The sequence below is a fragment of the Anser cygnoides genome, chromosome 1 (assembly GCF_040182565.1).
Source record: "Anser cygnoides isolate HZ-2024a breed goose chromosome 1, Taihu_goose_T2T_genome, whole genome shotgun sequence".
Lineage (NCBI taxonomy): Eukaryota > Metazoa > Chordata > Aves > Anseriformes > Anatidae > Anser > Anser cygnoides.
In genome coordinates this window covers 31,838,969-31,862,890 of record NC_089873.1, presented here as the reverse complement: position 1 = coordinate 31,862,890, position 23,922 = coordinate 31,838,969, and the positions used below count along the sequence as shown (strand labels likewise).

The following is a 23,922-nucleotide window of genomic DNA, read 5'->3' as shown; positions in this document are numbered from 1 at the left end:
TATTATTAACAGAGATTTTGAGGTTAATATGTCAATGTCTATTTCTTAGACATATACCTCTGCAGTTTCAAAGGACTACTTAATTAAAAGAAAATAGCTGAAACCATTAATTTTCTTAATATTAAGAAATCCTGAGTGTGTGATGCCCTAATTTCACAGGAAAGAACTGAAGTTATAATTTTCCAGTGTCATAATGAATTGTATTGATAAATACACTCCATATAGCTATTAGCAATGCTATCCATCATAAAGCATTCAAAGATACTGGTGTTATTAAAATATTTTCACAATTTATGTATTTTGTTAAATCTTGTAAATAAATACTATATATGTCAGCACATCCTATGTTCAGGTAGGTGTCTCCTCAACTACAATTATGTGGCACACTGATGACATCCAGTGGTTAGAAGGATAATCTTAGCTGTGTTTTCTCTAGGGGTGCCAGTTTTAATGCAAATGGTAAGTAGTCTGTTCACAGAAAAAGTAGACAATTTCAGCCAACTTTCTGCATAACAAATACAGAACTTAAGACATACTTTTTTCATCCAAAGTAACCTGCAAATATATATATTTTTAAATTCCAGTAGCTGATGTGGAATATTACAAGCAACAAGAGATTAATATATATATATATATATATATAAAAAAATATAAATATATAAAAAAAATTAAAAAAATAGAATAAAAATGTTGACAACACACTGATAGGACTACCTGCTCCCAAACTCTGTAGCAGACATTAATAGCATCCCCATTTTCCTTCTACAGTGGCTGTTTTCTGATTAACAATCAAACATTTAATAATCTATTGGCTTTATTATTTCTGGCATTACTCTTACCTGTTTTGGCATCTTTCCACTCTTCAGACAGAAAAGTTTTTGACTGGATAGTGTATTTAGAAATAGGGCTATGATTGTCTGTTCCACGACTCCACGTAAGTGCTACAGCAGTGTCTCTAATTTCTTCTACTCTTATACCTCCGGGAGGGCCTGGAGGACCTGAGGAAAAATTCAATTCACAGATTAAATATACTAAAAAAGGAAAGTTTATTAATTTTCCTGTTTGCATTTATCAGGTATGAGGCTTTTGGGCCTCACTTTCTATGTAAGAACAGATGGAAAATGTGTTTATACATACTTTATTATTGTATAGAGTGATTCAGAGGATAACTGTTCTTGCATCAGAAAACTATCAAATGAAACTTCCATGAGTCCTGCCTAACTAGTAATACTGAGAACAGAATTTCTTAAGTGAAAAAGGGATACTTTATAACTGTTGCTGCTCTTTTTTGAACGATGAACTCAGAAAAAAAAACATAAAACCTTCCTTTCTAAATACCACCTAATGATAACCTTTTGGAAACCTTAATCTATACTTCTGCTTGTTCAGTTTTGGCCTGAACTGTAATTTATATGGAAAATCTTGAGACTTATACTGGAGAGAAATCATACCTTGAAAAAACATTTCTATAAACCTCTTCACATTTCTCTTGGACCCTCATCTTACCCCACACTGGATAAACCCACCATGAGATTTGAACTTCCTATGAACCAATATAAACTGAGTGAAAGAAAAAGTAGTCACTGTCTCTCTAAAGGCCTACTAAAGTCTGCCCATAACAAGAACCTCAAAATCTATGCCAAAATGTGGAATCCATTCCACCCAGTGACCCAAAAGCAGTCTTCTGAATTATAAGGGTGAAATCAAACAAACCCTGTATACCAGAATAAATCTACAAAGACCACCAACAAAGAACAGAAGCTGTCAAAGAAAACATTTTTCACAAAACTGTCTCTTCCAGCCTTGATTATCACGAAGTGTCTATAAAATATTTTCAAAGAATAATTTCTTTTTCTTCAAAAGGCTGATACCTGCATTATATTCTAATGAATATAAAATTTCATGAACTAAATATATATGTTTGTTTTATGGCATATTGCTATCTTCCCAACACCCAGCTAAAACCTTCTAGGTAAAAGCTACTTGTCTTAAACCAGTTTACAGTCTCATCCTTACACTCTTCAAGTATCAAATACCATTTCTGCTCATAACAACTCATTAAAATAGCCATGTTAAAATAACAGCAATTATTCTCAATCCATATTTGCTTTTTCATTCGAGAGAAGAGAGTGGTGCAGGCATACACATCTGTGAGTGTTGAAATCTTGATCTGTAAAAGATGCCACAACATTCAGTAAGCTGTGCTAAGAAGAAACAACATCCAAACTTACAGTAATTCTCTAACTCAAAGCTTAACACCTACTTACAAACTAGCCTATAGATATTTTCAGATTACTCTTTTCACATTGACTGTTCTGGTTCTGTTATTATCCATCTGTTTTATATGATACACAGTTATGTGATATGCATTACCAATCGTGTCAAAACAGAGACAATGAATGAGAACTATTGTGAAGTAGTTTCTGATTCCACTTTCAGAGATAACAACATGCCAACATGACTCAGGTAATTACTCAACAATCTGACTGAACAAGTCTCAGAGCACATTAAAAAAGAACAACAACCAAACAAGAAATAACAGGATACATTTATCTGCAGCATGTACAGGGAAACCACAGAAAACCAAAACAAAAACAACTCAACAATAAGAATGGAATGAGATTCCTACACCACGTATAAATACATGTGCCAAACGTATCTTCGGGTCTTGGGTTCTTTACTTTCTCCATAAAACTGAAGAAAAAGGAATCAAATGAAATGAACTGAAACAAATAAGAGTACGGAAACGCTCATCAGTACCAGGTCTTTCTTTCCTGCCTTCTTTGAGAGAGATCTCCTATAGCTTCTCACCTCACTATGAAAGTTTCCGTAAATAGCATGTGTCAAGAAACACCAAAGACCTTCAGGAAAGTGCAACCCCCCCAGGGTAGTCTGTGCCTTCAACAACAGGGAACAGTCCTGTAGGGTTAGAATATAGTGGGCAGAGCTGGGTGCTGGTAAGGGAGTCCTGGACACCACAGGCATTCAGGTGACAAGCTATAGCATACATCCAAGAGTGCATAGGTCTGAACTCCGCCCAGACTCCAGAGACAGAGCTGGAACAGGCACATCTGTAATACAGCTCAGGCCAGGACTGAAAGCCAAGGGCTGAGCTTAAATAGGGCTTGTGGGCCCTCCATGGTGGGTGTCCTAGATGAGGGTGATCACAGCTATTAAGGCCTTGTTGGTGTACTCAGGGGACTGACAGCTTGGTTTTCTGTGCACTACTACCACTATCAATTCTCCTGAACACACGAATTTTAACACTCTAATGTCAAAAAGGACAATCCATATGAACCGTTATAGTGTCCTGTTGATGGAGAAAATATCTTCACGCATCTGCATGAACGGTGTCTATCCTTGAGGTGCTCTGGAACCTAACTCTGTGTTTCCAGACTTTGCTGTTGCCTCTTACCATCAACACAGTGAAATTACAATGTCACTTGTGTCATATTTCATCAGATAGGGGTATTTAACCCTGAGCCTGTAAAATACTGAGTCTTCCTCTGACAAAAATAGTAGCAAGAAGTTCTCAACACTAAGTAGGATTGTGTTCATAATATTAAAACCTGAAAGTTGAGCATAAAACAAATGCTGATTTCTTCAACCACATATGCTAAGAGTTATGATTCTATTTATAATTACTGGGTTAAAAGGATTATCAGAAGGCTGATAAGTCAGCTGATCTCTCTTTTTGTTTTGTAAAAGGATTTGCTTACATACTACTACGGCACATGAACAAACCCTTCTCTTTTTCTTCACAGTTTTCTGCAATTTATTCTGCAATTTCACCACATATCACATTTGCTTTGACATTTCACCCCAAACTGATGACATTTCACTGTCTGTTAACACCCAGTGAAAAATAAATCAGAAATATTGAAGTGCACAACATATATAGATGGCAAAAACTCAACAAGCTATACTCCAGTTACTATCCAGATGTATAGTACAACTGGAATGGGGTCAAAACATGATAGCTGTGCAGACCCAAGTACAAGTTATACCTGATTTGAATTGTCAGCATTACAGAGCATTAGCACTTTAGAAGATGTATCTGGAGGCACAAAATGGAGTAAAAAGCCCAAAGAACATGAATTAACTCATGCTCCTGAAACCATGCATGGAAACATATTTTGTAGGGTATGTACCATATGAGCACGTACAGTATTTTGAGACTGCAGTAACTCTTACAGATAGAAGTAACTCTTACAGATAGAAGAATAAGTTAACAATGGAGTGATAACCTTGACTTCAAATCTCCATTTTTCTGTCATTTGAAAACCAGAAATCCTTTTAATGTAGGCTTAGTGTTACACACAATAATGTAATCAAAAAAGCATTATGCAAAAACAGAAATGGCTTCTCAAAACAATATAAATATTATAAATTAAGTATATTGAAATGATACAATCTACTTTGCTATTTAATAATAAACACCAAATTAAAGTATCTAAAAATTACTTAAACAGAAGAAAAGTATACGTAATAAAAAAATTTTATTGATTTCCAGGAAAACACACATTGAGTTAGATATTTAAATGTCTGGAAAAGAACAAGTACCCTGAGCAGTACTTTAAGGACTTCACATTCTGCTTATCTAGATGAAAAACAGAAACATTTCTCTTTTACCTGGAGAACCTTACCTCTTACAACAAGGTCAGCTGAAGCTGAAGAATTGTCAACAATTGTCTGTGCGGTGCACGTGTATCTTCCTGCATGCCGCAGCTGAACGTTTTTAATAAGAAGTTCACCATTGGATTTAATCTGTTAAAAAACAGTACTTAATGAAGCTGGTAAACATCCCTGTATAACTAAGTGATACCTATGATACCTATCTACACATGCCTCCCAACCAATATACAGTGGTTGCTATTTCCAAGAAATGAGTGCTTACTTCACAATCAGATCACTCTCAAAGATATATTTGATTTATATGACAGCTGTTGAAAGTGTCCTGTGTTTCTTGAAGAGCTGCTGATCTTTACTACATATGAAAAAACAAATGTCTTTCTTAAGAGATCTGTTCAGTAGGCGTTTCTTCAGAAGCCGACATTGCCTATTTTCTACTATTTTAAGACCACATCTGAATATTAGATTTAGTCAGGCCTATTTTTTTCATAAACAGCAATCAGACGATTCCTCTATACCATTACATGCTATTTATGCATGTTTGTATGATAACAGTGTCATGGAGGCCTACTAACAGAGCCACCAATGCTGTGTGGCTCTTCTTTTACAAACCTAAAACAGCACAAATGTTTTTACCATAGAGAGGTTACAAGCAGAGCCCAGATACAGTTCTTACTACATTATGGCTCGGCCTAGCCATCCCTGAGTGGCCAGCTGCCATCCTAGCCTGACCTTGGCCTGGCCTTCTCTCTATGGACCTGCCCTGGTCCTGGGCTGTGCATAGTGCTGGCTGCTGCCACTGGACCTGCCCCACCTGGGGAAAACAAGGGCCAGCCATGCTGTCCCCCCTTGCCTCAGCCTCCACAGCTCCATCGCAAAGGGTTTCAGGGAAGCAAATTACCATTCAATGAGGCTCACAGACTCCTCCTTCTTTTCTTCCTCCTTTTCCTTCTCATCATCACAGATCCTAATCCTTCCCCAAGACTTTTCACCAGTGCGAGACTGCAATGTCTAACTTCAGACTCATGAATTCCATCTCACAGGCCATCCACTTTAAATTGACAAGCAATAGGCTAACACAAGGATCTGGAAATCTCCAGCAGTGATAACAAAAGAGCTGACTCCACTTTAGACTTCTCAAATTCCTACAGGAGAGCTGTTCCATTATGAAATGCCATTTCTGCTGCAGAAATACCTGTGTATGCTGTTTAATTGCTGGCATGCTTCCCATGCACAATTTTGGACCATGCCAAAAGGAACCCCAGCCAACACGTAGGCACCTAGCACACAAGAGATCACACACACAAGAGATCTCTGGAAACATGGTTTGCTCCACACTGGTTTGGGAAAGTAGAAAGTTTGGCTAATTTGATCTTCCTGTACCTGCTGACCTCAGAGCCAGATAAAAGGCACTGGTCTAACTCCCTTTTCCATTGACTTCCCCAGAATATCTGCCGGCAGCCACTGCTGCCAGGTGTATTTGCACCATACTCAATATACATACTACACTTGCTTCACTGTCACATTGTTGGATGTCTTCCATCTTTTACCTATTCAGTGTTATTTCTATTTACTTGAATGAAAATCAGGTAGGAACATTAAATAACAAAATAAAATAAAATAAAATAATAAAATAAAATAAAATAAAATAAAATAAATAAAAACCAAACAACAACTCAGATTTCTTCACATAATGCTTTGGAACTCTTACTCTTTTGAATTCCCTTTGGAAAACCTTTAGCCCAGGTAGCTAGACATATCAAGAAAAAGCTGACTCTGTTTTTAACTTGCCTAATAAAAGACATTTGTTGGGTTTTGTTCTGACTTTTTGGGTTGGTTGTTTTTTTGGTGTGTTGAAGGTGTTTCCACCTAGCAAATTAACAGAGGAAGTACTTCTCCATCGTCAAAGATTTAAAATCTGTTGGTTCTAATCAGAATATAGCAGAAGAGTTTATAATGTCTAAGTATTTCTGTATGACGTTTTAAAATTTCAGTCAATTTCTAGCAGGCTTTTAATATGTAATATATAAAGGGAATAAAACATGATTTTACAGATATACAGAATATGGTATTTAAAATGGAAACAATAAAAATAACTAACTTAGAGGGACATTTTACACTAGGTGTCAGCATTACCTGTATTCACATAAATATAGTGATGGGATTCAGCATTATATAATGAACACTGCAGTACAAAAGGAATTCCTCAACCACAGGAGTCTAATGCAGAGATGAAGTCCTTAGTAATACAGAATCGTAGAATCATTCAGGTTGGAAAAAACCTCTAAGATCATCTAGTCCAACCTTTAACCTAGTACTAAAGTCCATCACTAAACCATGCTACTAAGTTCTAAGTCTACGTGTTTCTTGAAGACCTCCGGGATGGTGACTCAGTCTCTTCCCTGGGCAGCCTGTTCCAATGCTGCACAACTCTCTCAGCAAAGAAAGTTCTCCTAATATCCAACCTAAACCTCCCCTGGCGCAACTTTAGCCCATTTCCCCTCATCACTTGGTGCTTGCGAGAAGAGACCGATCCTCACTTCGCTATGGCCTCCTCTAAGGTAATTGTAAAGTACGATAAGGTCTCCCTTGAACCTTCTCTTCTCCAAGCTAAACAGCCCCAGTTCCCTCAGCCGCTCCTCATAAAACTTATTTTCTAGACCCTTCACCAGCTTTGTTGCCGCTCTCTGGACACGCTCCAGCACCTCGATGTCCTTCTTGTACTGAGGGGCCCAGAACTGAAAACATTATTCGAGGTGCAGCCTCACCAGAGCTGAGGTCCTGCCTTTGATAAACCCACGCTGACTGGGCCTGATCACCGGCTTGCCCTGTAGGTGCTGTGTGATGGCACTCAACCTAATCTTCTCCATGAGCTTCCCCAGCACTAAGGTCAGACTGACTGGCCTAGAGGCCTTAATTGTTTTATTACCACGTTATGTGATTCAAGAGATGATCTATGTAGTCTTTGCAAAATTTCTCCAGTTCTCTCAGAAGCTTATGTAATACTTCATTACCTTGTGGCCTTTGGACAACCCATAATGACTACTGTCATCTTGTGTTTTGGAAAAAGTCCTTCAACTTGGGTGAAACTCTGACAAACCTACAAATTACACTTTCTGAAGAAAATCTCTAGGATGCAAAGAGCTAATCTTTATGATGTCTGAATGGCTATATTCGGGGAAAATATCTAGCCATATTTTCAGATGGCTATAAGGTTCACTATCTTCAGCTGCCTGTGCTTGAACAGATATGCAAAAAGAATAAAATATTTTTGTCTTATGACATTTCTCTGAACCCGCTGGGTAACTAGATGGACACCTGTAAAACAAGGAGCAGAACAGAGAACACTCTACATATCACAGCTACTCTGAAAGAAAAACACATTTTATGTTAAGAAATACATTTATATATATATTTTAAAATAATCAATTTGAAATATTCTGCTTATTCTGTACTTTATCCCCCCTTAAAAAAAAAAAAACAAAAAAACAAAGATTACTAAGCTAAATCACATGGTTATACATGTGGTAATCTTTAAGGTATTTCAGAAAAGAAAAAAAATTCTCTCCGAAATATATCTGACTGTTTTCATGAAGGTCAAAATGTTACAAAAGATTAACAGATGGATTTATATCACACTAAACTGGAAGGGGCAACATTCGGATTTTGTAACTCAACTCCAGACTGCTCAGAAATCTCATTTTGTTATAAAAAACAAACCCTGCAATCCTGAAACCTTCACAGGCAGCAACGAAAAGTATTCAGATGCAAAATGGTACGTAAGAAAGAAATTGCTAAATATTTAGGCATAAGAAATGGTGTTATCATCACTGGATGGTTCTAGGGAACAACAAAGATCTTCAGTACAATCTAAAATATGACGGGCTGTCATTAGTGTCCCTGTATTTCTACATTTTGAATAAATTACACAAACTTATGTCACCCAGTTTTTGTTTCCTGTCTGAAAATGAGAAGGGAAAAAAAAAAAAAGTAGAGGTTAAATATTTTCCAAATGTTCTGAAAGTAGAATGCCAGTTCAGTTCATATTTAGGGATATTAAAATAGTCAGATAAAACTATCCTTTTCCTTTCCAAACTTTAGTGAGGATTTTGGATGCCAGTTTAAAATTCTGATCACTTAAAATTCCAGCAAAAAATTAAATCAGTTAACACCATTTTTTTTTTTTTTGGTCTAACATAAGAATTCACATCTTTAAGAAATTATTGAGGTAAACCATTGCAACTGATAAAAACTAGAATTGAGAACATATGAAAGGGAATGCTTAATTCTGGCTAGCAATACTTCTTGATTGCCATGTAGGGTCATATAGAAATACAGGTTACACTGTCCCTTCTACGTTCCAGGTCACACAAGAGTTCTTAGCAGTGATTAAACAGATCAACTGGATCACTGAACAATCAGGTATATGAATGCTTAGTTTCTTTGTTTATCATAGAATCATAGAATGGCTTGGGTTGGAAGGCACCTTAAAGATCATCTAGCTCCACCCCCACGCCCCCCCCCCCCCCCCCCCCCCCCCCCCCCCCGGTTATTTTTGCTCATTTCGTTTTTAGATATTATTAAACTATGCCCATGTTAAGATATACATACATATGTATATACATATTTGCATCTTCCACACATAACTAATATGACAGGTTTTAACTAATATGTCATAACTAATATGACAATTTTCCAAAGTGCATGTAGGATCCAGACAAGAGGTGAGTCTGGAATGATGGCATTTCTGTATGGGTGCCCCCCTAGTTAATTCATGAGAATTCCAGGGGTATTGCTTTCAAGGACAGCAGCCTTTGAAAATCTGTGGGGATTACTGCATAAACGAATGTTGGCTGGCTGCCTGACTAACCACAGGTAAGCCTTTTTTGTCTACAGTGAGCTACGCAATGCTGTCAACAGCTTGCAGGAAGAAAAATCACTGGGCATGTCAGTACCGCAGTGGGAGTAGAGAAGGGCAGCCACCTGTTCTTCTGACCTTCAAAAATTACAACAAAGAAGTTGCAGAATTTCAAAACCTTTGAGTTTCTGTGTGTGTGTGTTTTTAATTGTTATTGTTTTTAATGAAAGAGATAAATGGCCCTCTATTTTAGTACTCTATATAAACCTGTAGCATATTAACACTAAATATCATCCTAGAGAGGACCGTACTGCCTGTGAATCTCTGACTATTGCTTGCGCTTTGATCTGCAAAGAAACACATGCAGTTTGTCCATACCAATAAGGTTCACAAAAACTGCATTTATTAAGAATTCTCATAATCATATTATTACTTCATACAAATGATTACAAATTCTTAAGTCTTAGTACTCCCCAATTCTTACGTTAACAATTAAATTAACATACTGTATTGTATTTATTAATGATGTACCCATATACTCACTCTAATAATAATTTCCCCTATGGGAACTTGGTTTTAAAATCTAAGTGACAGAAAACATGGAAAAACATAACGTAATTAAAAATTCATCAACCCATAGATATGGTATCGTACCATGTTGGTTCAGAAGCTCTCCTGTATCACATCGTTGTACGGTTCGTGATAAAGCTTTCCGTGCCTCAGAAGAAGCCCAAGTTCTTGGTGGTAAAAGAAGAGCTTACAAAGCACATAAGGAGCATGGGCATCAGCAGATTCTGTCCACAAATTAGATATGAATGCACTGTATGTTTTCATTTCAAAAACCTCAGCTTGGCTAAGTTAAAAAATGCCTTCCTTAATACAGGAAAAAATGAATCACAGACTGGAAATTGTGACAGCAGTATTCAAGGATGTTCCAAGTGTATCTGTGGTTCACCACTCAGATATTTACCAAGTTTCAAGCAAAGACTTTCATCATACAAACCCTATATTTATGCTTTAATAGTGATGTCAAAAATAGCACTGTATGCTCTATTTCTGAGATTCACTGTTCCCTTCTGACAATCACCTTTGCCAGTGCACAAAACTACAAAATGCCATCAGAATGTGACTCTACATGATGGAAAATCATTTACAAGTGCCTAGACTTTTGTTTGAAAGGAGTATCACTTCCGTTACAACCTCAGCAACAATGAAGGACCTTATGTTACTATGAAGCTAACGAGCCCTTTGTAATAACAAAACTACATAAAATCTGATAAGCAGAGATTTTTAAGCCAGGTTTACAAACACAAACCTTCACATGTGTTTTAATGCACAGTGGAGGTATGATGATAAAACAATCATTAAGAAGTAATTTGGAAGAGGTGGGATTCTTGGAGATGAGATCAGCTTTTTTCCAAAGCTAGTGATAACTTAAACATATTTTAAATACCTGTAACTATGAACTTTAAATGAGTTCACCTGAATTATTTTGTTCCTGTACAGAAAATCCAACAGCTGGTGATGAATGTTAATGTAAATGTGATTGTAGCTACTTCCTTGATATTGAGATCAGAGGTGACATAGGGACAACAACATCAATGCAGTTCTAGTGTCTCAATTCCGTTCACAGAAGAGCTTATCTCACTTTGCTTTATAAGCTACAGCTGGCATAAAAGTTACAGGTAAATAAAAAACCCAGCAGGATAATGATGACACGGCCATTCCCACTAAAGAATCTCTTCCTTCAGTGAACTATATTTATATGTAAAGGAAGTACTGTGCTAATTCTACCCCTGAAATGTGGACTGGAAAATACTTCCAACAAATACATTATTCTTCCCCATTCAGCATACCACTGCAACTGCCTCAGGATACTATGCTTTGTACCAGCACCCTTGTGGTAATATGCCCTGTTATTTTACTTCTAAGAGGAAAAAGAAAAGACTAGATATTTGTTCACTTGTACTCATGGCTCACAGCCTTATGGTTGATGATGAAAATTCAGAATAAACTGCCAACTATATTTCTACGTGCAGTGCTGAACCCATGTGGCTTTTTCAGGTCCTGTTTAGCTACATAGGGATGATACATGGATTTTGGCAGTTTGTGAAGACTCACAAGCACATAAGGTTACAGGTCAACTGATTTTGCAGTGTATTATTATTATTATTATTTTTAGTTCTAGAACAGAAGTTGGCGTATCTTGATCCCTTTAAATAGACTATATTTCTTTGTGCTGGAAATAGCACTGCAGATTAATAATAGGTTTCCTCAATGCCTTCAGTCAGAGCTAACTGCTTTCTGGCTTCACCCTCAGCTCTATGTCTTCTGCTTTCCTTCTCCTCCTTGCTTTTAACCACTGACTCCATCCATCTCATTCCATGCTCGCTACATTACTATTAAGTCTCTTTCCCCAAACCTAGCCAAAATATGTAACTTCAAACTCACTCATGTCTAAAGTCTCTCCCTAATGCATTAGGGCACTGAAAGCAATGTATTGAGACAGTGCCTTCGGAGAGTCCTGTGTCTCTTTCAGAAAAAGTAGCTCAAATGATTTGGTTGGCCATGCTTCATGAACAATCATCTATCCCCTCAATATATTCAATAAACTGTATTGAACGAGCTCGCTGTGCCTCTGACTCCCAGGTTTTGTTCGAGTCCACACCAAGCTGCTTCTTCCTCATCAGTGGGTTACTGAGCTTCCCTATCTAAATATTTTCCTCTAATTCTTCAGTTCTGCTGATGAACTTTCTATTGATTTCCTGTCATTTAGCTGTACCTAGACTCAACACTCTGCAAGGAAGATTACCTTGGGAAGCAGTGAGGAAAAATTAAAACAAACATCTTTGTATCTTTTCTGCTGCAGAAGACTGTGGAGTGTACAAGAGAGATTTATACAGTAAAACTGTCTGTTCTGTAATCTGTTAAAGCAGGAACATACAGCAATATATTTTTGTCTACCACATCCAAACAAGGAATCATCATTCTTTTCAAACTATGACTTACAAAACCCAAGCAGGTATTAAGCTATACTCCTCCAATGGGATTTTATAGTCCAACTTACTCTCTGTGGTTTACAAAAACATCTGTTTTGGAGAACTTTCCTTTTTGGCAAATGCTGTCTCCAATCTCGAACTCATCTCACCTATTTCAGACATCTATAGTGCGGATTTTGGTATCTGAACTAAACACTTTTTGCAGCCAAAGCAAAGAAACATGCCCTTCCACCTGTGATTTACTTTAATGAAAAGTAGCTGTCTGGCCATGCATCTTCAGAGCATTATGAATGTGGTCCTTGAAGACTGCAAAGTTTTCTGCACTTTGGAGAGGGGTAAGGTAAGATGAATAGTATTTGAATATAGAACTAAAAAACAAAACAAAACAAAAAGGCTTTTGAAAATGCAGTGACGTCCAGTCCACACTGTTGCACAATTATGCACAGACAGCTTGGATTCAGAAGTGACTTCAAAGCCAAATAGAGCCTGAGCAACAAGTCCTGCAAGTTCTGTGCCAAACTTGTTTTGTCACCTTTGTGTCATGTCTCTGTGAACACTGGAGAGCACAATGCAAAGGCCTGACTTCAGAATCAGCATGGATTCAGTACATCTTAATTCCTGCTTAGTAGCACTCATGACAATGGGGTGTGTCAGCACCATCTCAAACAGTGCTCCTCATTCTGTGAGAGCTTCTTACTTGGTTGCAATGCTACACGATGTCCAGAATGTGTAATGACACCTTTCTTGGCCTTGGAACAGCCTAGCAAAAATTCTGTAAAACAAATTACTGGGAAGGGAAGGGAAGGGAAGGGAAGGGAAGGGAAGGGAAGGGAAGGGAAGGGAAGGGAAGGGAAGGGAAGGGAAGGGAAGGGAAGGGAAGGGAAGGGAAGGGAAGGGAAGGGAAGGGAAGGGAAGGGAAGGGAAGGGAAGGGAAGGGAAGGGAAGGGAAGGGAAGGGAAGGGAAGGGAAGGGAAGGGAAGGGAAGGGAAGGGAAGGGAAGGGAAGGGAAGGGAAGGGAAGGGAAGGGAAGGGAAGGGAAGGGAAGGGAAGGGAAGGGAAGGGAAGGGAAGGGAAGGGAAGGGAAGGGAAGGGAAGGGAAGGGAAGGGAAGGGAAGGGGGAAGGGAAGGGAAGGGAAGGGAAGGGACAAATTTCTGACTGGAACAAGCCAAATTATGGAGTTACTCTTCCTGACTATCTATACAAATTAACTAGTGTGTTCAAAATATACATTAAAAATAGAATTATACACCTTCACTTTCACATATAAAAGAGAATGTTTTGTAGTAACAAAATTTATTTGGGTAGTGTATGTTATTTAAAATATGAATTAAAAGTAAGCCTTTCAGTCTTTAAATATACATGACAAAGTCGAGATCCATAAATAACAAATGACCAAACATCAGATGTTTCCCAGTTACTTGAAGTGCTATATCTGCACAGGATTTGAAAGGAAATGTTAATGTCTAGTTTCTCAATTAAATAACAACCATACATAAAGTCAAAAGCAAGCAATTTAATAGTAAGATTTTGTAGACTCCATTTAACACTTTGAAAGTTAACCAAATAGTATGTATATTTTTCATTCTAAATATCACTGTCATACTTGGTCATGTGAAATCAAAACAGCACTGACAAATGTTGTTTTGATAAATGAGTTTTAGTACTAATGTAATGCAAATTAGTTTTGCCTTTAGCAAATGATGAAGTTACCAATGCTTCCATTTAAAGAAAAAGAGACTTATGCAGGTATTTACATGAATTTCATTAGCATTCAATTATATGTATGTGACAACAATATTAATATTATGTTCAGAATTGAAATATTGTGGCTGTATCAAGTTTCCGCATGTTGATCTGCATTGTCAACACAAATTAATAGTGATATTATCAGAAAGATAGAGTAGGATCCTTCAACAACAGGAAATGATAGCAGAGGGCATGCATAATATGGCCAGTAATTGCAATATTCATGATGGAATATTTTTTCTTTTATGTTTGTGAAGAGTTCTGTGGCAGTATGGGAGTTAGGGCTGCTGCTGTCTAATGCACACTCAACAGCTCATGCCTTTGCATTCGAGAAAGCCTGAGCAAACCCGCCACCCAGTGACTTCAGATGAGAATTGCGAAAGAGATGTAAGCGGTAGGCAGGAGAAAATCCCTTTACTCATATTAGAAGGAGGGGGGGTGGTGGTGAGGGGGTGGAACACCTTTATGTAAGAAAATGATAACAAATGAAACAGATGTTGAAAGTACATATTCCTTTCAGTTACGTCCTATATAAACATTTATATTTAATCCCTTACATTTTTAAAAAATATCCTATATTAAGTGCTGAATCCTGAAATAACTACAAATCTCAGCTACAGACTTGGAATGCAATCCTACTGCCCCCTCTGTCCTGAGTGATGAAGAACGAGTTGCTTGTGGAAGAGCAACAGAAATTATCTGCACTTACTTTGCATTTGAAAGCAAAAATAAGGCTCAGAAATACAAACCAACAAGCTTCCCCAGCTTCAATTATTTATACCTGCATTGACTGAGTGCAAAAGGAACATAAACTAAGAAGCATCCCTCAGGAAGACAGAGTTACACTCTGACAAATAAATTAATTGATGTTTGGTTCTAAGCTACTTAACTTTAACAGTCTAAATGAATTAATAGTTAGTCACACCTCAGCTACTTCTGCATACTATGGAGTAAGCATCTCTATAATCTATTGAAAGAGCCAAGTTACATCTAGCACAAGATTCAACACCTACATGAAGTGAAACACCTCTCTCTCTGTGTCTCCAGACTGTAGAAACAAGACAGGTCCATTTGGTTTTTAAAATATTGCGGAGTCAGGAAGAATTTGGGATCGGGAGACCCAGGACCACCAGCTATCTCTGAAAGATGAAGCAGGTGGCTAGAAACCTTAATACTAAGTCAAACTTCAGAGAGAATTATGCCCTACACACTTGCTGAAGCCCATACTTGCCCCTAAACTCATTCTCTAGAAGTGTTTTGGTAGAAAGTGTCCTAAAATTGTGATTAAATTTCAGAATAAAATTCCTAAAATATATATATATATATATATTTCCTTCTATTTTCCTTATTAAAAGGAAAACTCAGAGGTGTATGTCAATGATATATGAACTTTTCTTCAACGCATGACAAACAGATGGAGAAAGTTCAGGCTTTACATCACAAAGTCCTCTGGTAAAGGCAGTTTCACCTTTCTTCTGCACCAAAATCATTGTTTCATCTACTCTTTTAGTCAGATTTGCTGTTTAGCGTAACACAACTTCTTTGTATGACTTCTGTCAAGTGGTTAAAAACAAGCAACTAAAAAAGAATGGACAAAATTAGGAATGGTTCTTTCTACAAGGATTCCTTTTACACAGAATACGTTCAATAGAAGCTTTACTCTTTAAGCTCTTATTTTGACCAACACGCAGACTCATTCTGGCCTTTATCTGGGGAAAAATTAATGCTATTTGGAGGTGATTCAAGCTTCTCCAAGGTACTGCTATGTAGTGATCAGTACCTATGTGGAAATAAAGACATCAAAAGTGTGGCCTAACAGTCACATGCAGGAATTTTTTTGGATGATGCTGGAGTATTAGTGTAAATCTACATAGTTTGTAGATATAAACATAACATAAACAGAACATCAAATAACACTTTTCTAATTCCTTAGTACTCTGCTACTGAGTTTGGACATAGACTTTCGGGAGCTTTATTTCAGAAAGAGATTTATGTCTTTGGGTTTCAATGTTTTCCAGCTGACCTTCGTATAGTTCTACTGTCTTTTTGGACAAAGACTCGTTCTCTCACCTAAAGAGAGCATGGTGACTTCTTAGGGATAATTACAACTCAGCAAATGAGCAGGCTAAGGCAGCTCTGGGCCTCTGAAGGACTGGTTTGTTCCAAAGCAGACTAAAATAGCTATGCTTGAAATATCTTCTCACTTGGAGATAAACAGATATTTAAAAAATAGCAACAGAAAAAAATAATCTCTCGATCAATGGAAAATTAAATAACGTTGCTGGTTTAGGACAAAGACTCTGTAGGAGCTACTGTTAGAAGGCAGATAAGTTTGAAGACAGAGCTGAAACTGACTACAGGCCCTGGAGTTCTTGACCTCACAGGCACTGTTAGCAACCTTTTCTCTCCACACACAAGTTTCTCTTGGGAGCATGAAAAGAATCTCTATCTAAATTTGAGTATTTTTCACAGAATCACAGAATCACAGAATCGTCTAGGTTGGAAGAGACCTCCAAGATCATCTAGTCCAACCTCTGCCCTAACACTAACAAGTCCTCCACTAAGCCATATCACTAAGGGCTACATCTAAACGTCTTTTAAAGACCTCCAGGGACGGTGACTCAACCACCTCCCTGGGCAGCCCATTCCAATGCCTAACAACCCTTTCAGTAAAGAAGTTCTTCCTAATATCCAACCTAAACCTCCCCTGGCGCAACTTTAGCCCATTCCCCCTCGTCCTGTCACCAGGCACGTGGGAGAATAGACCAACCCCCACCTCTCTACAGCCTCCTTTAAGGTATCTATAGAGAGCGATGAGGTCTCCCCTGAGCCTCCTCTTCTCCAGGCTAAACAACCCCAGCTCCCTCAGCCGCTCCTCGTAAGACTTCTTATTCTCCAGACCCCTCACCAGCTTCGTTGCCCTTCTCTGGACTCTCTCGAGCACCTCCATGTCCTTCTTGTAGCGAGGGGCCCAAAACTGAACACAGTACTCGAGGTGCGGCCTCACCAGAGCCGAGTACAGGGGGATAATCACCTCCTTAGACCTGCTGGCCACACTGCTACTTATGCAAGCCAGGATGCTGTTGGCCTTCTTGGCCACCTGAGCACACTGCTGGCTCATATTCAGCCGACTATCAACCAGTGCTCCCAGGTCCTTCTCCGCCAGGCAGCTTTCCAGCCACTCATCTCCCAGCCTGTAGCGCTGCTTGTGGTTGTTATGCCCCAGATGCAGGACCCGGCACTTGGCCTTGTTGAACTTCATGCAGTTGACCTCAGCCCATCGGTCCAGCCTATCCAGATCCTCCTGCAGAGCCTTCCTTCCCTCGAGCAGATCGACACACGCACCTAACTTGGTGTCATCTGCAAACTTACTGAGGGTGCACTCGATCCCCTCATCCAGGTCATCGATAAAGATATTAAAGAGGACTGGCCCCAGCACTGAGCCCTGGGGGACTCCACTAGTAACCGGCCTCCAACTGGATTTGGCTCCATTCACCACAAAATTCACCCCATTTTTATATCATTTAAACTCAGAACAACAGAATAAATATATAAACACTCTGAGGTTGTAGTTGAATATTACATAAATTATCAGTAGACACAGGCAGAAAGGATTTCTGCTTAAGGTATTCATTTTGAATACGCCTGACAGAAGACTGTAAAGAGATAACCATACACTCAAACACAAAAGGTCTATAATTCCTCTTTCTATGTGCCAAAATAAGTGTCTTTGTATTAACTTGTTTAGACTTCACACAAACTCTTCTTGCTCAGTGTTTACAGACTGTTTGACTCCTACCCACCATCTGGCCCAGCCTTGTGCCAAATTCCAGAAATGCTGATGAGAAAAACATGGGCAAGTTAAAGTGAATGTATATGCATGCTTTCCCAAGATAATCTGCACCCTGTTTACTATCAAGCTACCTACTTACCAGTTGTATTCACTCTTCATCAGAGTGGGATTTAACTGAAATATCAAAATACTTACGTCAATTTAGATATCTGAATTCAGGTATCTACCTGCAAGTGTCTACATGTCTGTAAGGTGTCTACAGTAATTTTATGTTATGTTCTTAGCCTACTGTATTTATACAGACTTGAACCAACACAACAGAAAAAGTAAAACAGAAAGGACAATTTGTGATAAAGAAAACTAGTATTTCACATATTAAATAAGGATCTATAGCATCTTACCATAACATTCCTTTCATAATGTTCATGCTCTTTCTCAAAATCTATTACAAAGCCATTTAGAGACCAAATAAATGTCAGGTCTAATGTGGGATCATGGGATGCAATGCATTGCATGGTAGCATTCTCTCCAACGGTGACATCAACATTCAGCGGCGCTAAAGTAATCCTTGTAGCTTCTGTGAAATTAACAGCAAACATGGAAAATTCCAATAAGAGTTTATGCAAATATAAGCTCAGTTCTGTAACTGTTTGATTATACATGAAACCACTCCCTCAACTCTAGTTTACATGTTATTCATGCAGCTACATTTGAAAGAACCAAATTAAACAGAACAAAGGAAAACAACTACAACTGAAATGCCTAACTTGTATTTAGCTGTCCTTTGAAAATGATTATGGTTCAGTCTCTGAATCATATTACTAACTATGCAAAGCTATTTTTATTCTTTTACTATATCTCAGGTAGAGAGAAGACATGTTAAGAATCTTATGTGACCTGTGTTGTATTTCTTTTTTTAATTATAGTATTTATTATGTTTAAAAACCTGTCTCTTTCACAAACAGAAAGTTCTACTCAGTTGTCAGGCTGAGTCAAATTTCCATTACAGCATTGCAGGAACCGAGATCTTAATTTCTTTGCTGAGAAACAATATAAGGGATGTATAACAAACTATACAAATAACTACACATGGAAAGAAAATGAATACAAGAAAAGGAAGAAAGCTGTACACCCCTCAGCAATGTCTCTTATCATTACAGAAACAAAAAAAAAAAAGGCAGAGAGTTCAATGCTTGCTAGAGATCTTGGTACATGCATCAAATTTATGGCAAATTAGTGACACGATCCTGGAAGAAACTCACTGGATACTTGTGATACTTGTTCCTTTTCTCTCAGATACAATCATGAAACAAAAAGCCACTGAATATTTGCTCCTCACACCACGGCATATAATAACTTCCCACAGCTATGAGAGTGGGTGCCAAAACCTGGAAGATGATAGTCAGAAGAGCTACTGCCACCAGTTAAGATCCAGGTTTCAGTGTGCTCCAAAGCACACACTACACCCTATTATAAATGTAACTGCAAAGTATCTTCAATAAACCTAACATTTCTTGTCACTCTGACTTGGAGAGAAACCTTTAGCTGGGTCCTACTCTAGTAATCCAAAAAGTGCCTAATCCCGAGACTATGAGTATGGCACAACTACTCAGTATCTCACATTGGAGTACCTCAGTGCTTGGAGCAACCTGTTAACATCTGATCTCTAAAACCCTTGCTATAGACACGTTTTAGGATAACTGATGCACTCTAATACTATGCTTCTATATTCAGTGTTTGGTTCTACTATCAGTGAGTTAATAAATGTTTACATAAAGAACTACCAGTCTAAGAAGTTGCTGAAACAGTGGTCCAGAAGCACTGAAAAAATAGCATGTGGGAAAGGCCATCAGACTTTACAGTGCCTATCAACTTCAGTTTAACTTTTAAATTTCTTGTAGTCACAAACAATGTCTGAAAAGTTTTATGAGCCACACAAAGTGCTTGGAAATGCCATTTTCAAAGCATTCTTAGTCAACACTTATAACTATCTGCAATGTGAAAATAATTTTGAAATATATCATCTGAACATTCTGTTTCTGCTGTGATGTAAGGGAGGCATCTTAGTCCTTTGGTATCCCTTTTTAGACGAATCAGAGCAGAATACTCCAAAATTTAGAACTTTTTTATACCTAGTTTATATAGTTCATAAAGCTATGGTTTAATTGTTTCACTGTGCAGATTTACTATGCAAATGTTCATCTTGATTTTAGAAGGTATGACTGGACTATAAAGGGGCTGGATATTTATTTATATAACCCTTCAAGATAATTAAATGGCTGAGGGTAATACTAGGACATGTAAAACTGCAGAAGATGATAAAGAGTAACTGCAAACATTGAAAAGATCTAATTAGTCAAAATAAAGACTTACAATAGCATAGAATCACAGAAGCACAGGTTGGAAAAGACTTCAAAGTTCATCATGTCCAACAGTTAACCTAGCACTGCCAAGTCCACCACTAACCCATGTCCCTAAGCACCGCATTTACACATCCTTTGAATGCCTCCAGGGATGGTGACTCAATCACTTCCCTGGGCAGACTGTTCCAATGCTCCACAATGCTTTCAGTGAAGAATTTTTTCCTAATATGAAACCTAAACCTCCCCTAGCACAACTTGAGGCCGTTTCCCCTTGTCTTATCACTTGGTGCTTGGGAGAAGAGCCCAATCCCCACCTTGCTATAGCCTCCTGTAAGGTAATTGTAGAAACCGATAAGGTCTCCCCTGAGCCTCCTTTTCTCTGTGCTAAACAACCCCAGTTCCCTCAGCCACTCCTTAAAAGACCGGTGTTCCAGACCCTTCAGCAGGTTCACTGCTCTTCTTTGGACACACTCCAAGGCCTCGATGTCCTTCTTGTAGTGAGGGGCCCAAAACTGAACACGGTACTCAAGGTGTGGCCTCACCAGAGCCGAGTACAGAGGGACAATCACTTCCCTAATCCTGCTGGCCACACTTTCTGACACAAGCCAGGATGCTGTTGGCCTTCTTGGCCATCTGAGCACACTGCTGGCTCATATTCAACCAAAACCCCTGGATTCCTTTCCACCGGGCAGCTTTTCAGCCACCCATCCCTCAGCCTGTAGCATTGCATGGGGTTGTTGTGCCTCAAGTGCAAGACCCAGCACTTTGTCTTGTTGAACCTCATACAGTTGGCCTCAGCCCATCAGTCCAGCCTATCAAGATCCCTCTGCAGAGCCTTCCTACCATAGAGCAGATCAACAATCACACCTAACTTGGTGTCATCTGAGAACTTACTGAGGGTGCACTTGCATCCAGATCATTGATAAAGATATTGAAGAGAACTGGCAGCAATACTGGGGGGACACCACTGGTGACCAGCCTCCAACTGGATCTAACTTCCTCTTAGTACAATAAATCATCTATAAAAATGCTTTTGATGATACAGATCTGATGATACAGATTAATTCTTACATTAGTATATCAATGATGTGTTATTGAGCTGCCACATCCAGCATGACTTCTGGAACAGACATTAAAAAGTGTATTTAATAAATGACTCTTCTACAATCAGTAAGACTTTGTAGACATAACTGTTCATGAACGTCATCTTTCCTGTCTTAATTCTACAGCTATTTATTACTTGACATCAGATTTAAAATACACAGTTATGGATATTCAATCAGTATTCAGTCAGTAAATACTAATATCTTTAAGGGACAGGAATTTAGTAGTTCAACTATATGGCTATATACTCCTATCTCACAAATTTAATGCATGTTTATTTAACTGCAATGCTTTCTCAGTCTTGTTTACCTCACCAGAGGAAAAAAAAAAATTAAAAAAAATAAATTAAAGATGGTCAATAGGAGTCCCATTTCTCTCTTCCAGCCATGATCCTAGATTTGTGCTTGAGCTAAGCTACCAAGTTGAATGAGGGCATCAGAATGTGTCAATTTAACAGACTAGATTTAATAAGCCCTGAAAACTGAGGTGCAATTTCTGACATGGTGCACATGTAACCAGTTTCTACTGTGCAATACATTTTAAAAGTTCAATTCATTTTTAAAAGAGCAACTAAATTAGAAAGAAAACATATAAAGTGGCTTGCAAAAGTACTGCAATGCTGGGACAAAAAATAGTGATTTTTAATTGTGGGATACTACCTGAAGCAAACTAATGCAATTTAGAGGTTTACCTGTCATTTCTAGAACACCAGTGCTATTAGCTTTTCCTCGGTTATTTTCTGCAAAACAGGTGTAGCGACCTTCATCCAGCTTTGTGATATTGATAATCTCCAGGCTCCCATCATCCCAGATTCGTATGCTATTGAAAGTGCAAAAATTACAGCAAGGGAAATAAAACATTTAGATCAGAAAGAAATAATTTCAGTTGGAACTGTTAGTGTTAAAAGACACCACACTCATCTCTTGGAAGCTCATCTCTAACTGCTACATTTATAAACACCCCTATAACCCAAAAATATTTAAATAGATTGTGGCATGATTAGATGCCTCACATTGCTGGAGCAAGAGAGTGTATTTCTATTTACTAGAAATCATTTAAATATTTTTCTAACAGTTTTGTAATACAATTCAATTCTGAAATGTGAACAACAAACAGACTGGCTAAAGTTGCATGCCCTGCTAGCTCTATGGATCCACACTGCTAGTAACATTTTGGCATATCGTTTTCCCGAAACTACACATTCTCCTGCCCATGAACTCTTCAAAAATGAGGACTAGCCTGCACGATAAATACAAACATAAGACAGCAATTTTAAGATTCATAGTGTCCACTAACAGTCAATACTAACCGGCTCCCATTTACAAGCAATTCAGTTCCTTTGCTCCAGGAGAATTTTGGCTTAGGAGCAGCTTTAGGTTTGCATTCAATGATAACACGCCCCCCTTTAGCTGCTAGGATTTTCTTCTTCATAGGGTTCAGTTCAAAAGTAGGAGGTGAAGCTGAAAGCAAAAATTAACACGAGTACTGCTGTTAGTGCCTTTTCTGAAGAACACAATTTGTTTGCAACATTAAAATATATATATATATATATCAAAAATATTGAATTGTATACAAATGTCCATTATTCGTACCAGTGAGAAAAATATTAATGATACAAAGATGTGGTGAGAAGCAGATGGTGATCTAAAAGAAACAGCGAAGATCACTGTGTAGTTACATACTGTGTTATAGCAGAAGTTTCTTTTTGCTCACTTCTAAACCTCCATCTAAGTTTAATCTAAGAAGATCAAAGCCCACTGAAATCAATAGAAAGTTACTCCTTTTCAAAGGCCTTTTGATCAGTCCTAATAAAATTTAGATTCCAAGAGCCCAACTTCTATAAGAAGTTGCTCAGTCAATTATACTTTCAAATTGTATGTTGTTTTACTTTTCAGTGGCTTTAAACTCTTATCTAGCAACTTTCAGTTGTTCCCTTCTCTCTCTTTCTAGTTTTCTGTTTGGCCAGCTATCTTTAAGTGCTCCCTGAGATGTACAACTGTAATTAGAGATGACTGTAGCAAGCATCACACTCATGTACCTTAGGTCAGACTTTTGCTTACTATTTTTTTCTTTATTTATAACTAAATATGAGAAAAAATACTTTTAATTACTTTGTATTTCAGTGTACCATCACTATTAACCATGCCAGCAAATATGTGCACAGCTTGGGGAAATATGGCTTTTAGTTAATTATAGAAGTACAGAGAAGTCTGCTTAAACATCCACATCTTACCAACAATGATGTTTGAAAACGCTCAACGCAAAAAGTGCTCATTTCTGGGTAATCCAGGCTGGCAGTGAGTAAATGGCTATGGAGAAATAGTAAAGGATGAAGTATTGTGCAATGGGTTGGGGAAGTCAAATATTGCTCTTGGGAAAGTCTGGATGTGAGTTTGAGATGGAAAGAACACAGGGTAACTACTCCA

At 38.1% G+C, this 23,922-nt stretch overlaps 1 protein-coding gene across 2 annotated transcripts in view; it reads right to left on the bottom strand.

The window, feature by feature from the left end:
- CNTN1 (contactin 1) overlaps window positions 1-23,922 on the bottom strand; it is a 249,712-nt gene that overhangs the window by 41,966 nt on the left and 183,824 nt on the right. For both annotated transcript variants that reach the window (XM_066991953.1, XM_066991949.1), the window contains exons 12-16: window positions 22,806-22,956; window positions 22,188-22,315; window positions 18,431-18,606; window positions 4,647-4,767; window positions 840-998 (exon numbers count right to left, since the gene is read on the bottom strand). In XM_066991953.1, the coding sequence (XP_066848054.1) occupies window positions 840-998; window positions 4,647-4,767; window positions 18,431-18,606; window positions 22,188-22,315; window positions 22,806-22,956 (735 nt within the window). The remainder of the gene's footprint in view (window positions 1-839; window positions 999-4,646; window positions 4,768-18,430; window positions 18,607-22,187; window positions 22,316-22,805; window positions 22,957-23,922) is intronic.